General features: G+C 38.7%; 1 protein-coding gene and 1 pseudogene across 3 annotated transcripts in view; both read right to left on the reverse strand.

The window, feature by feature from the left end:
- The window catches only part of fzr1a (fizzy/cell division cycle 20 related 1a), a 44,343-nt gene that overhangs the window by 13,631 nt on the left and 16,845 nt on the right, over positions 1–13,867 (reverse strand). For all 3 annotated transcript variants that reach the window (XM_080213198.1, XM_080213197.1, XM_080213199.1), the window contains 5 exons: positions 11,460–11,587; positions 10,955–11,037; positions 8,685–8,868; positions 5,182–5,247; positions 1,388–1,490 (listed from right to left, as the gene is read on the reverse strand). In XM_080213198.1, the coding sequence (XP_080069324.1) occupies positions 1,388–1,490; positions 5,182–5,247; positions 8,685–8,868; positions 10,955–11,037; positions 11,460–11,587 (564 nt within the window). The remainder of the gene's footprint in view (positions 1–1,387; positions 1,491–5,181; positions 5,248–8,684; positions 8,869–10,954; positions 11,038–11,459; positions 11,588–13,867) is intronic.
- LOC145358857 (protein disulfide-isomerase A6-like) lies at positions 1,498–4,190 on the reverse strand (annotated as a pseudogene).

The following is a 13,867-nucleotide window of genomic DNA, read 5'->3' on the forward strand; positions in this document are numbered from 1 at the left end:
ACATTCCAACATCACCTCCTTGCTCTTGAACGCTTTTCCATGACTGATAAAAGTATCCCATATGTCTTCTTAACTATCCTATTCATGTGCTCTGCTGATTTCAGGGATCTGGGAATAAGTGCCCAAGATCTATCTGTTCCTTTGAGCTTCCCAGCGTCCTTCCATTTATTAAATATTCCTTGCCTTGTTTCTTCTTCCAAAGTACATCACCTCGCACTTATCAGAGTTAAATGCCATCTGCTGCTACTCTGCCCATCTAACCAACCCACCCATATCTTCCTGTCCTTACAATCATCTTCTTCACTATTAACCATCCTACCAATCTTGGTGTCGGCTTCAAACCTGCTTAACATTCCCCCTACATTTTCATCTATATAATTTATGTATATAGCAAACAATAAGAGTGTCAATGAGTGATGTACCACTGTAGTACATCACTGAACACTGGTCTCCAGTCACTCGAATAGCCTTGTACCACCACCCTTTATGTCCTATTACTAAACCAGTTTTTGATCCCATCTTGCCAAGTTTCCCTGAATTCAACATGCGTCCATGTCATGGGACATTGCAAATCAACAAAATAGGGAGAAGTGAATCCAGTGAAAGCTGGGAATGACTATGAGCTGTTTCCTATAAAGACTGTAATCCTGTGGACAGTGTACTGTAAAGTATATATGCAATATGAGGTTATTGGTTGTGTTATGTTAATAAAGGTGATCATTTCTGTAGCTTAGAGTATTAGTTGCCTACTAGAAAGTACTTAGTTGATGCTTATTTCAGTTCTTTCCCATAGAAATCCAAAAACTTAAATCTTATCGTGCAATTTCTTCATGTCGGTCACTAGAAACGTAAATATCCTTTAACAAATTATTGGTCTGTATTGGGATCGTAACGTGTAAACAAATGGAAGTGAGAAGAAAATAAATGAGGCAATGGCGGGGGTGGGGTGGCAGGTAGAGATGAAATAACAACCTCAGCCAGGCACCATTTAAAAAAAATTCCCGCTTCTAAGTTACGAAAAAATTGAAATGAACAGTAATAACTTATCAAAAATTGAAAAATAACCTTCATCCTCCATACAATATATTATTAATTCTGAAGTGTTGCACTCTAAAATGTAATTGTGAAAGCATTCCAGTTATGCCAGTGTCTTATGCTGAAAAGGGCTAAGAAGAGTCCTTTTGGGGCTTATGAAAATTTGAAGGATATACAAGTTGGCTGCAAAATCAAATGCTTTACTCAAAATGTTGTCTCTGTCCCTTCATCCTCTTTATTCTAATTTTTTATTGGTTATATGAACATGTTTGTGCTCCACAAAGTTGTAGCAGATTCAAAATTCTAGCTTAAAGATGCTTTTGGCAAACCCATGAAATTCAACACAACTTACCCACTCGAGCAGAGTGCCCTTCAAGTGTGGATAATTTCTTCCCTGCAGCTGTATCCCAGATCTGAACATATCCTTTGTGTGTCCCAACAGCTACCAAATTTCCCTAGAGTAAATCAAATAATTATGATTCCAAAATCCTTTTCAGTTACCACTGGTAAATGATAACCATTATTATCACTAATAATGGCTGAAAATTAAGCCAATACATTAAACAAACTTATTTTTACCTAAAAATTATGACTTTGCATTTTTATAGCATTAAAATGCCCACTTGAAAGTTTGCTTTCTGACATATAGCCTGGGTATTGTTAGTATTAAAACAAAATTAGCTACCTTAGACCTACACCACACTTGAAACTAAAAGATCCACCTCTTACCACCAGGAATAAATCAAGGGTTTACCTCCAAAGGTACGGGAGAGGGCAATGTTTATGACGGAAGTATTTTACTTTTACAAGAGAATGGCATAATCAGTAGATTTCTCAATGTTTGTTAATAGTAAAACATCTTGGGAATGCAGATACAACAATCAGTTTTATGACATATGACATTGTGCTGTGTGTTTGAGAGTTGAGATGAGCCTCTGGAATAGTTTTGATGAAAGCCACATCCCCAATCTCTCTCTCTCTTTCTGGCCACTCCCCGAGAAAATCATTTTAGCTTTATAAATCCCTAAATTCGCTTCATGAAACCCACCTACCCAAGAAAAAATTTTTTGCCAATATCTAATATTCCAAATGATCAATCCCATTTAATAGTGTAATCACCATGGTTTTACTTGTCCTAAGCATTACATTCTTTGGAATAAGGATTGCACAAGTACACACAGAGATGTTGAAATGCATTATGTAGGTTTGCACCCCATTCCTCAAAAGAAATTTAAGAATCCATTCAAATAGTTATCTCAGTGGAACAGGTATGACAAATGGCTGCCTGTCTGGTACATCAGTTTACTTAAAATAGCTGGAAAATTCCAAACATAACTGTAACATTCAATTTTGTTTTTCTTTAAATAGAAAACCCCCAGTGCAACATATTTACAGGCCACAGTAGAAATAGTGAGCCAGAACAATGACACAAGGCCTCAATGCAGACAGGTGATCAGTTCAATACTTAAAAGGTTACTGTCTGCCAGTAAATGGGAAGACTGTCAGCTCACAGCTCATCTTTTTCATAATCCTCAAGGTCCACATCACTTAGATCAATGTCCTCTTCTGCTGGCATCCATGCCATCCCATGGATCTACCACGTTAATTTTGGGGATGCAGCTCCTTTGACAGGAGATGTTGAGCCTCTTCCAACCGACAGCTCCCTGAGAAACTCATTGATGCCCTGTTCGATAAATGAACCTTTCAGCAGAGCATATTTCATCTTCCTGGCATTAACTGTAGCCATGGCTGTGTAACCAAAACCACCAATCTCCAAGAATCTTCAAGTTCTGCCTGGGCACCTGCCTCAGTCCATAGCCAACCCCAGGACTTCTTTTTGTATTTGTTTGCCATACTGCTCAGAACTGCCAAATATTCATTTCTCCCAGAACCCCCTGTATCCAAGATGTGTGGCAGTACAGCAACAATACAGAGTTGATGGTCATCACGTGTTTTCTTCAGGATGCCTTCATCAGTAATCTCATGCAGTTCAGGAGCTGGCGTATTTTCAGCAAACAACTCGAGAGCACGCGCAACAATATCACCTTTCGATCTTCCACCTTCATAGTCAGATGGGGTGTCTTCATCTTTGTGGAATATCTTAATGGTGGGATATCCACGGATCCCTTACCGGCCAGCTAGCAGCTGATTAGCTGTGGCACCCACTGCTGCCAATTTCACCTTTCCGACAGTTTGACCTCGGAGGCTGCCTCTGCCCACTCAGGTTCCAACCTTTTACAATGCCCACACCACGGTGCATAGAACTCCACTAGCCAAATATCACTGCTGCCAATCACATTTTCGTCAAAGGTATCATCAGTCAACTCAATCACATCTTTTTTACCAGATCCACTGCCACTACTCTTTTTGCCAGAAGAACTTGAGCCAGCCTTGCCCCCAAGAGTATCCTGGACAATTGACCTTAAAGCGTTAATGGCCACGTCTGTGATTCCCTGGGCTGATATGGCACCATTATAATCACAGTAAAAAGTCTGACAACACCAGGTTTTAGTCCAACCTATTTATTTGATAATATACTCGCAAGCTTTCGGGTTAGCCCCTTCGTCAGGTGACGAAGGTCACCTGACGAAGGGGCTAACCCGAAAGCTTGCGAGTATATTATCAAATAAATAGGTTGGACTAAAACCTGGTGTTGTCAGACTTTTTACTGTATTTACGCCAGTCCAACGCCGGCATACCCACATCATGACCATTATAATCATCCAGTTTGTACTCATTTGATCCAAATAGCTTGATAGTTGGGAATCCCTGAACGCCATATTGTTCACCACGAGACTGATGTTTGTCTGCATCCACTGCCCCAACTTTTACTATTCCCTTCAAGGTGGATGCAGCTTTTTTCCACTCTGGGGCCAAACTCTGACAATGGCCACACCATGGTGCATAGAACTCCACCATCCAGAGTTCATCACTCTGAATGACTTCTGTGTTGAAGTTACTTTGAGTCAGTTCCACAACATCATCACTTGCTGAATAGAGGGCATTGACAGAGACCAGCAAAAACCCAAAGATACCTGCAACAAGCACACCAAGCAGCTCTGACTCCCCTCTCCTGGGCTTCATCCTAGCCGCTCAGGCATCTGACTTCCACTGCCTTGAGAAGCGAGGCCGCAGCTCTCCAGCGCTGGGTCCTGAATTAACAGGCGACGCTAACGGTCAGTCAACAGGTCACTCACTGGTGGTCAGTCAGGCTGTGTCCAGAGCTGTGGGCCGATCAGTCAGGCTGGGTCCGGAGCTGTGGGCTGGTCAGTTAGGCTGGGTCCGGAGCTGTGGGCCAGTCAGTCAGGCTTTTCATGAAGTTCATTAAGTTTTATAAAGTTTATCAATCTGTCCATGATACAATGAATACTATACTGAACAGTAAACATGAATTTATCTAGCATGGATTTCTATTGACTGCTAAGATTAATGCAGTCCATGGAATACCAATTAAGATCTGCAACACATTCTGGGATCACTTCCACTTTCTAAATTCAATTTCCTTCCAATTATCATAGCAAAACAATCTTTCTTATTCTTCGAAGTGTGTAAAGAACAACAAACTTGCATTTGTACTGTGTCTTTCATAATAGTCAATCAAGTAATTTAGAGTGTAGTCAATGTTGTAATATAGAAAAACATGGCAGCTAATTTGTGCAGAACAAGATCACACAAATACCACTGGAACAACTGACCAGGCAATGTGTTTTTTTCTCTGATTGAAGTGTAAGCATTGGTCGGACATCAGGAGAACAACTTGCTCCTTTTAGAAAAGCACCACTGGTTCTTCAACAAAAACAGGGCAGATGCATCCTCAGTTTTACGGCTCCTCGAAATGTGTAGTACTTCCTCAGTCCAGCACTGAAATATTAGCCTATAATGCACTCTCAATAAATTTTGTATCAGAAGAATGTTACGAAGATTGATAAGTTTTCCTTTTGTAAATTACAAATTCATACCAACCGTATGGGAATACCAAAATTAACTTTAAAGTATGTTGGTTAATAGAAACAAGATTTATTTCACTTGTTGCAACGTATACTCAAACAAACAATGATTAAGAATAAACATAACCAGATGAAAAACCATCTTCTTAAACATAACTAAAGCGTAATTCTATTTCCACATCAAAAGAATGATATTTACTCTCTCTGACCAGCCAACCGATGTAACAGAATCTCCATCTATAGAAAGGTCACACAGTCTGATCACCTAAAAGAAAGAAAGTCATTAATTAAGGCATACATTTTAAATAAATGTATACAAGTAGGTTATCAACATTTTCTTAAAGCTGTGCTGCAAGCAAAAATTGGATAAAAAAATTTGAACTTATTCGAAGAAAATAGTCAAAGGTTCATTGGCATTTTATTATAATGATCTTCCTAATGTCTGATTTAATGCACAAAATAAGATTGAAATGACATTCTTAAATGACATATTTCACACTATCTTTACGTTAATGCACTGAATTGGCTTTGCATATTTTAATATCTTAAAAGATTTTAATTGCATGGGTTTTGATTGACTCACTAGTACTGTCAACTGTACAGACCAAATATTTTTCCCTTCAGCTTCCACAATTTTCAGTTTTTTTTACTTCCCAAAATAGTGCAAAGCTATACATTATACTTCTAAAGTTTTAATTCAGCTAATGTTTTTAATAAAAAAGTTATTTTATTTCAAGTGATGTTTTGTTTACAAAGATGACAGAATGATTTAACCTGTTTTTACTCATTTTTTTCCATGAGCTTCAACAGTTGTTTTGTTCCTCACTGCAATTTCTGTTTATTGAATTCCTAGTGCTGAAAGAGGCCATTTGACCCATCAAGTCTGTACCGATTCTCTGGCAGAATATCTTACCCAGACCCTCGCCCCCGCCTGGTCTCTGTAACCCCACATATCTAGCACGTCTAATCCATTCAGCCTACAAATCTTGAGATACTCAGCGACATTTTTTGCTATCATGGCCAATCCACCGAATCTGCATGTGGGTGGAAACTGGAGCACCCAGAGGAAACCCATGCAATCACGGGGAAAATGTGCAAACTCCACAGAGTCACCCGAGGCCAGGACTGAATCTGGGGGCCATGGCACTGTGAGGCCCCAGCAGTGTTAACCATTGTGCCACCCTTGTTTAATTCATCATTTAACAACAAGCTCTAATTGTCTCCTGTTCATCCTGTGTTGTGCTGATAATTAGAACAGCCTCTTATTAACTTATTTTCAGTTAGAAAATGTGAATTTCTTAATTAGAGAGAGCACATGTACAATTACTGACAAAAAATTGTTTGTAAATGACATCCGCTTGGTATCTCTATGGATATCTTTCCTTTGACATATTCAATAGTTATTGATGCAAAACTGGTATTTTGAAAGACTGTATTCCAGCAAGAACTTTTAATAAAGACTTGCCAAATTTTTGTGTCAACTATACTTACAACTGTCTTGTTTACGGTTTATCATCTTTGGTCACAGAATCTGCAGACCCCGCAATTAGGTAAAAAGATTAACAACCTTGAGGTTCAGAAGACATTTATAAAATAAACTAACATAACTGTTATGCTTTGTGATCAAGGTTACTCATGGTTTAAATATTGTGACTAAATATTTCATCTTTGGAAATATTTATGTGGCCTACTTTTGGTTTCTCAAACTCTATTTTCAAATAATCCGCTGAAAAAAATGATGAATAGGACATTGTTTCATTCATTCTCTAGACATTAAAAGCCTGTGATGGTAGTTCATTAATACTTAGCTGAATATTCTTATTCAGGAAAGATTATAACACTACAAAGCTAAAAACAACAAGCATTTACGCAGCAGCTCCAATGTGGGAAAACATCCCAATGTGCTTCGCAGGAGGGCAATCAGACAATAAAATTATAGGAGACAATATTTGGAGTTCCTGATTAAAGAGGTAGGTTTCAAGTAGCTTTTTAAAGGAGGAAAATATTGGAGAGGCAAGATATTTTAGGGAGGAATTGCAGAGTTTAGGATCTAGGTAGGTTGAAGGTATTTCTGCCAATCTTGATGCAAAGGAAGTGGGGAATTCACAAGAGGCCAGTTGGAAGAACGCAGAGAGCTGAGTATTGTAGAGCTGGAGATGGTTCGAGGTAGTTCATGGGAGGCAGAGGGGATGGATTTGAAAACATGGATAAGAATTTCAGACTTGACATTGATGAACCAAAAGACAGAGGTGCAAGAAGTACCCAATTGCATTATTTGTTACATACATAGTGGAACTTCATTTACAATATAAAGCATCCTCTACACACCCGAGTCTTGAACATTCAAGAGGAGCCATGTGATGGGCAAAAATCCTAGGGATCTTTGCAATATGTTGCAAAATATACAGTGGAGCAATCAGTCAACAAATCACCATCCCTCATGTCTATGTAGAGAAGTGTATTGAATTAAAGCTTTTGTCATGTTCTTTGAAAAAAAAATGTTGCTGAAATAGCACTGCAGTCACTTGAAAACTGCCTGAGAAACAGTGAAAAAATTGTGTCACTTTTTAGTAGGATTATTATATTAAATTTTTACTCAATTTAAGGAATGCCTCATTGGCTTGACACTCAACTCCTCCCTAATTGCTGAACTCATGCCAAGTCTCAGCCCTCTCCCATTATCCCAAACTAGCTTCCTAATTCTGTTTTCTTTTCTGCATCAACCACTGAACCCATCTCCTGTCTTGCCAGTCCCTCCCAAGATCCAGAGCTGCTTGGAAAGGCAGCAGGGTTCCTCAGCTTTAACCCTTTGGCTTTAGGTCCCAACTTTCCTTAACCTAGGTCCTGGTTCCCATTTTTTAACTCCCTATCCCAGATGTCCAGCTTGCTTCAGTGGCTCCTTGATGCGAGGAAGCTATCACTCATGATCCAGCATAAGTGTGATTATCCATTCAACCCTGTCCATACACATTTGAATCTCAGGCTTTGGTTTACAACTATGATTTACAATGGCCATAGCGTTGCACAATTTGTTAGGATTGAGCAACAATCACCAACAGTAGCATGGTTCAGAGATCAGCCCAATGCATGAATCTAATCACATTTATAAACACCTTCAAAAATGAAGGGTAATAATGTACCAACCCAGGGACATGATATTTGACTCGCTTCTTTTCAAGTTTGAGATAATACTTATACAAAAGTAGCAAAATGTTTCAAAAATAACAGTAATGAAATCAATTACCAAGGCTGTTTACCAGAAAGAGCCAACATTTGGAGCAGAAGTTTTTTTGGTTTTCGAAACATAAGCTGCTACTCTGATGCATGTAGGAGGCATGAATGCAGCATCAGAATCTCACAGATCATAATTACTAATGTTTATCAATAACAAACAAAACCAGGAGAGACTATTCACCAAATGATTTCTCTAGAACACTGAATAGGTTCAATATCATGAGGCAGTGAAGAATGTGGAATAAAAATGATTGTTGTAATCCCTGATTAACATAACCTAAACTGAAAAGATTGAATTGTTATTGTTGAAATAAAGTCAATTGACTTTTTCATCACTGACATAGGCCACTGTATTCTGCATTTAAGGATAAGCCAAGTAATAACTACATTGTTCACACAATAAGGGTGGGTAGAGAGACAGAGTGCCAGAAACAGGAAGGGAAAGAGAATGTAAGCTAAAAGGTTCACCTGGCTAGTACAAGCACTCCAAAGGTACACACAAGTGCCAAGTCCAACACTTAACACATTTAGGGAAGACCAGTCCACAAGGTTTAAGTAAAAGTCGTCCTGAAGTTCGGGTGCATCAAGAACTTTAAATGGGATCTTCGAGATTTTGCGAGTAGGCTTTCTTGGTGACCGCAACAATTTCTGGCTGTTCAAGACAGAAATATACAAAATTAAATGCGAAACCAAATAGCAGCACGTACTTTCTTTAAATTTGACAACGGTTAATATGATCATGCACCATGCTATCACTGGTTGCATTCTGCTCAGTTTAGGAAAGTGGAGCATTATTTGGCACCGCATTGTTATAATTTTCTTGTGACCATTCATAACTGGGTATTGCAAATCTAAACACCCAAAGTCTCTCAGAGTCAAGAAAGGGGCTGTGATATGCACAGGGAATATATTTAGATGCATTTTTGGCTGTTTCTTAGGTGAAAAAAGGTCCAAATTTATGTGACTACATCCCATGCATCAAGGCTGTTTGAAGATATATGTTCAAGATACTTGAAATACATCAGACAGCAATTTGGCTCAGAAGATATGCAGGAGTGCTCTCTCAGCTTGTTGCTGACCCTCCTGCACATGTTAATGAGGTGTTGAAGGACCCATGTCAAACTCTGTAAGAAAACTGGGCAAAGTACACATATGCAGAGCATGGATACGCTCCACTCAGGTTTTCTGTTTTGTTCTGCAACCTAAAACATGGTTCATAAAAAGATCATTGGAGATAACCAATACAAACATTATTTTTTGATTTATTATTGTCACATGCATTAACATACAGTGAAAAGTATTGTTTCTTGTGTGCTACACAGACAAAACATACTGTTCAGGGAGAAGGAAATGAGAGACTGCAGAATGTAGTGTTACAGTCATAGCTAGGGTGTAGAGAAAGATCAACTTAATGTAAGTTAAGTCCATTCAAAAGTTTGATAGCAGCAGAGAGGGAGCTGTTCTTGAGTTGGTTGAAGCTTTTGTATCTGTTTCCTGAAGGAACAAGATGGAAGAGAGAATGTCTGGGGTGTGTGGGGCCCTTAATTACGCTGGCTGCTTTGCTGAGGCAGCAGGAAGTGTAGACAGAGTCAAAGGATGAAAGGCTGGTTTGCGTGATGGATTGGGGTACATTCATGACCTTTTGTAGTTTCTTTAGGTCTTGAGCAGAACAGGAGCTGTACCAAGCTGTGATACAACCAGAAAGAATGCTTTCTACGTGCATTTGTAAAAGATGGTGAGAGTCGTAACTGACTCTTCCTTAGTCTTCCGAGAAAGTAAAGACGTTGGTGGGCTTTCTTAACTATACTGTCGGCATGGGGATCCCAGGACAGGTTGTTGTTGATCTGGACACCTAAAAACTTGAATTTCTCAACCTTCTCTACTTCGTCCCTGTTGCTGTAGACAGGGGCATGTTCTCCTTCACGCTTTCTGAAGTCGATGACAATCTCCTTCATTTTGTTGACATTGAAGGAGAGATTACTGTTGCTGCACCAACTCACCAGATTCTCTATTTCATTCCTGTACTCTGTATCGTCATTGTTTGAGATCTAACTCACTACGGTGGTGTCGTCAGCAAACTTATAAATCTCAACTTGTAAAATCTTGTAAATTTTAACCTAGCTTACTACAGAGCGCCATCAAACTATTCCAAGCTGACACCAACTTGTGCTCACACCAGCACCTCCCAACCTCCCATATGGCTACACTTCACCCAGCAGTTCCTGGTGTTAAGTTTGGTTAAGTGGAGTTCAAAAAAGTTCACAAAACTGTCCTGCAAATCAAACAAATCAATAACGAATTGTTGACTTAAGTCATATCTAAAGGACTGCAGTATTTGAAGTTCCAGATTGAAGGACAGCCAACAAAAGAACACAATAAACCACCTGTACAGTTCAGAGTCAATATATATTCTGCAGTTTAATGTACCAATGTTTATATTTAGATATTAACTGAACACTAATTCCAAAACAGATTAAAAAGTGTCAAGGAAAAACAATTTGGATGATGAAGATCATGTCCCTAACATTCTGATTCCAATATCTTTAACTACCTATATTGACCTTCAGAAGTAATAAGCATTTCCACAAACATTGGAATTTTAAGAGGAGGGAACTTTCAGTAGCCAGATTTTGAATTACATAGAAATATATAATTTCAACATTCAAATTACGAGAAATGTATTATTATTACACCATTAAATTCCCAATACATAGTGGCATGATGAGATATAATGTTACCTTTTATTGCTAACAGGAGATAAGGAGTAAGGCGAAATGTCATTTCCATCATCAGGACTTGCACGCTTAGTGCTGAGTGAGTACTAAAAAATAAAATTGATACAACATATTAACATAGGTTAAAGTTGTTAACACCAATGGTTTAATATAATCTTTGGTAAGATAAGAGAATAAAGCTCTTAAAGATCTGGCTTTTCAATAAATATTGAGCTTTAATTTTCAGTGATGCTATACAGTCAACACTAATAGAATGATCAGTCCACAGAATCATAAATGTAATTGTAGTGAACATCAGTAGTATTTTCATTTACTTTACAGAAGTAGCAGGGAGCCAAGTGTCTAATGAAAACAAGGAACCCAAAGTAATTATTAAAGTACTGGAAAATAAATTAACAGGGCCAAAAGTCACCAAGTCACCTGGAGACTTAGCATTACCAAGTAAAACTTGGAGGCAGGCAGGTAAATAGATTAAACTGTTCCTTTCTCAGTGATGAGAAGTTCATACCTTGAATAAACTTTTCTTTTCAGGCGTTGAAGGTTGTAATCTTCGATCTTCAGTTTGAGGGTCTTGAACTTTTTCAATTCCTGCTCCAAGCAGCTCATTTTTAAGTAATGCAGAGTAAGCAAGTCCATCTGTCAAACACAAAATAGGGCAGGGGAAAACAGAGAAATATGATTTACAAAGTAAGTACAAGTAGGACGCAATTTTCATTTGCACTATCTGAATGGTTATAATACTTGTCAGCTTTTATCCTGCTCCATTTTACAAAAAGGTTTAAAGAACTTTAAAATGAGAAAGGCAAGCAGGGTGGTTTACCAATATTATAATTTGAGTTGCATGCAGTGCCTCCTAGTGTAGTAACATTTATTAGTTGCAACTGATTTATTAATTGTCAGTTGATATCACTACAACTGTGAAAGGCAGACGTTTCCTGTTCTATTAAGCTATGTGACTTGAAATAACATGCTGTCAACTGAATGAAATTGAGGAGGGCAACACTTTGCTTAACTGCATTGTCAAATGTAGAAATAAAGTTTCACCAGTCACTTTTCAAACACAAAACAGTTTAATTTTAGCTCAAGTTTACCCTTGATCTATGGCTAACTGAAATATGTGCATGACACTGTAAAATTGACCAGTTTAATCCACTGATAATTTAAGATCACAAAATCTCAAGAGCCAGGCAAGACTTTACAGCTTTAAAAAGGTGGACCTACTGTGGCTTTGCCTACAAAATGTACATTTCAACAACTGACCTAGCGCCAATGATACCTATATCCGGTAAATAGAACATAGAACAGATCAGTACAGGAACAGGCTCTTCAGCCCACAATATTGAGTTGAACATGATGCCAAATTAAACTAATCCCCTCTGCCTGCCTCAAGTGCAAATCTCTCTATTCCTCACGTATTCATGTGCTTATGCAAAAGCCCCTAAAACATACTATGGTATCTGCCTCCATCACCACCCCTGGCAGTGCCTACCACTGTAAAAAAAACTTGCCCCTCACATCTCCTTTGAACTATTCCCCTCTCATCTTAAGTGCATGCCCCCTAGTAGTAGACATTTCAACTCTGGGAAAAAGGTTATGTCAGCTCTATCTAGGCGCCTCATAATTTTATAGACTTTATCAGGTCTCTCCTCAGCTTCCACCGCTCCAGAGAAAACAACCCCAGTTTGACCAGCCTGTCCTTTTAGCTCATACACTCTAAACCAGGCAGCACCCTGGTAAACCTCTTCTGCACTCTCTCCAAAGCCTCCACATCCTTCCTGTAATGTGGTGACCAGAATAAAACCTTTCAGATCAAGGTTTCACATATAGCAGATTTCATTTTCAGAGTTTCTTCATTTCTATATTGACCCAGGATTTTTAAATTGAATACTGAGCACACTGTAGTTGTCATAACATTTATAATATTCCTAACTACACCCAATATTGAGTACACCTTTCATTATTATAGTAGAGGCCTGTTTTAGTGCCTTACAATGTGTGTGAATTGTTAAAATAGTTAGGATTTTGCAGAAGTAATGCTATTTGAATGTAAATTTGGATTTTCACCTCACTATCCTACAGGGTATGATTTTAATTTTTTTTCACGGGGTGTGGGTGTTGTCCATTCTTCATTGCCCTAGAGTAGGTGGTGATGAACCACATTTATGAATCACAGCAGTCCATATGGCAACAGCTTGGTAAAACTGAATGGGTCTGGAGTTACATGTAGGTCATGTAGCTAAGGACAGATCTCCTTCCCTAAAGGAGATTAGTGAATCAAGGGTAAACTTGTGCTTTTAATGAAGAATGATGACAGTTTCATGGTTATCATTACTAAAATTAGCTTCATTAGTTATTTGAATTAATTCAATGAATTTAAATTCCACCATGGCATTTGAACCCATGGCCCCAGACCTTTAGCCTAGGCTCTGGATTACTAGTCCAATGACAACACTACACCACCGTCTCAGTACGGTGAAGACATAGAGTCATAGAGGTTTACAGCATGGAAACAAGCCTTTTGGCCCAATTTGTCCATGCTGCCTTTTTTTTAAAGCCCCTAAGCTAGCCCCAATTGCCGTCATTTGGTCCATATCCCTCTATACCCATCTTACCATGTGACAGTCAAAATGCTTTTTAAAAGCCAAAATTATACCCGCCTCGACCACTACCTCTGGCAGTTTGTTCCAGATGCTCACCAACCTTGGTGTGAAAAAATTGCCCCTCTGGACACTTTTGTATCTCTCCCCTTAAACCTATGCCCTCTAGTTTTAGACTCCCCTAGTTTTGGGAAAAAATATTGACGGTCTAACTGATCTATGCCCCTCATTATTTTATAGACCTCTATAAGATCACCCTTCAGCCTTCTATGCTCCAGAGAAAAAAAATCCCAGTCTATCCAGTCTCTTCTTATAACGC

This window comes from Carcharhinus amblyrhynchos, chromosome 26 (assembly GCF_965287045.1).
Source record: "Carcharhinus amblyrhynchos chromosome 26, sCarAmb.v2.hapA, whole genome shotgun sequence".
NCBI classification, from domain to species: Eukaryota; Metazoa; Chordata; class Chondrichthyes; order Carcharhiniformes; family Carcharhinidae; genus Carcharhinus; species Carcharhinus amblyrhynchos.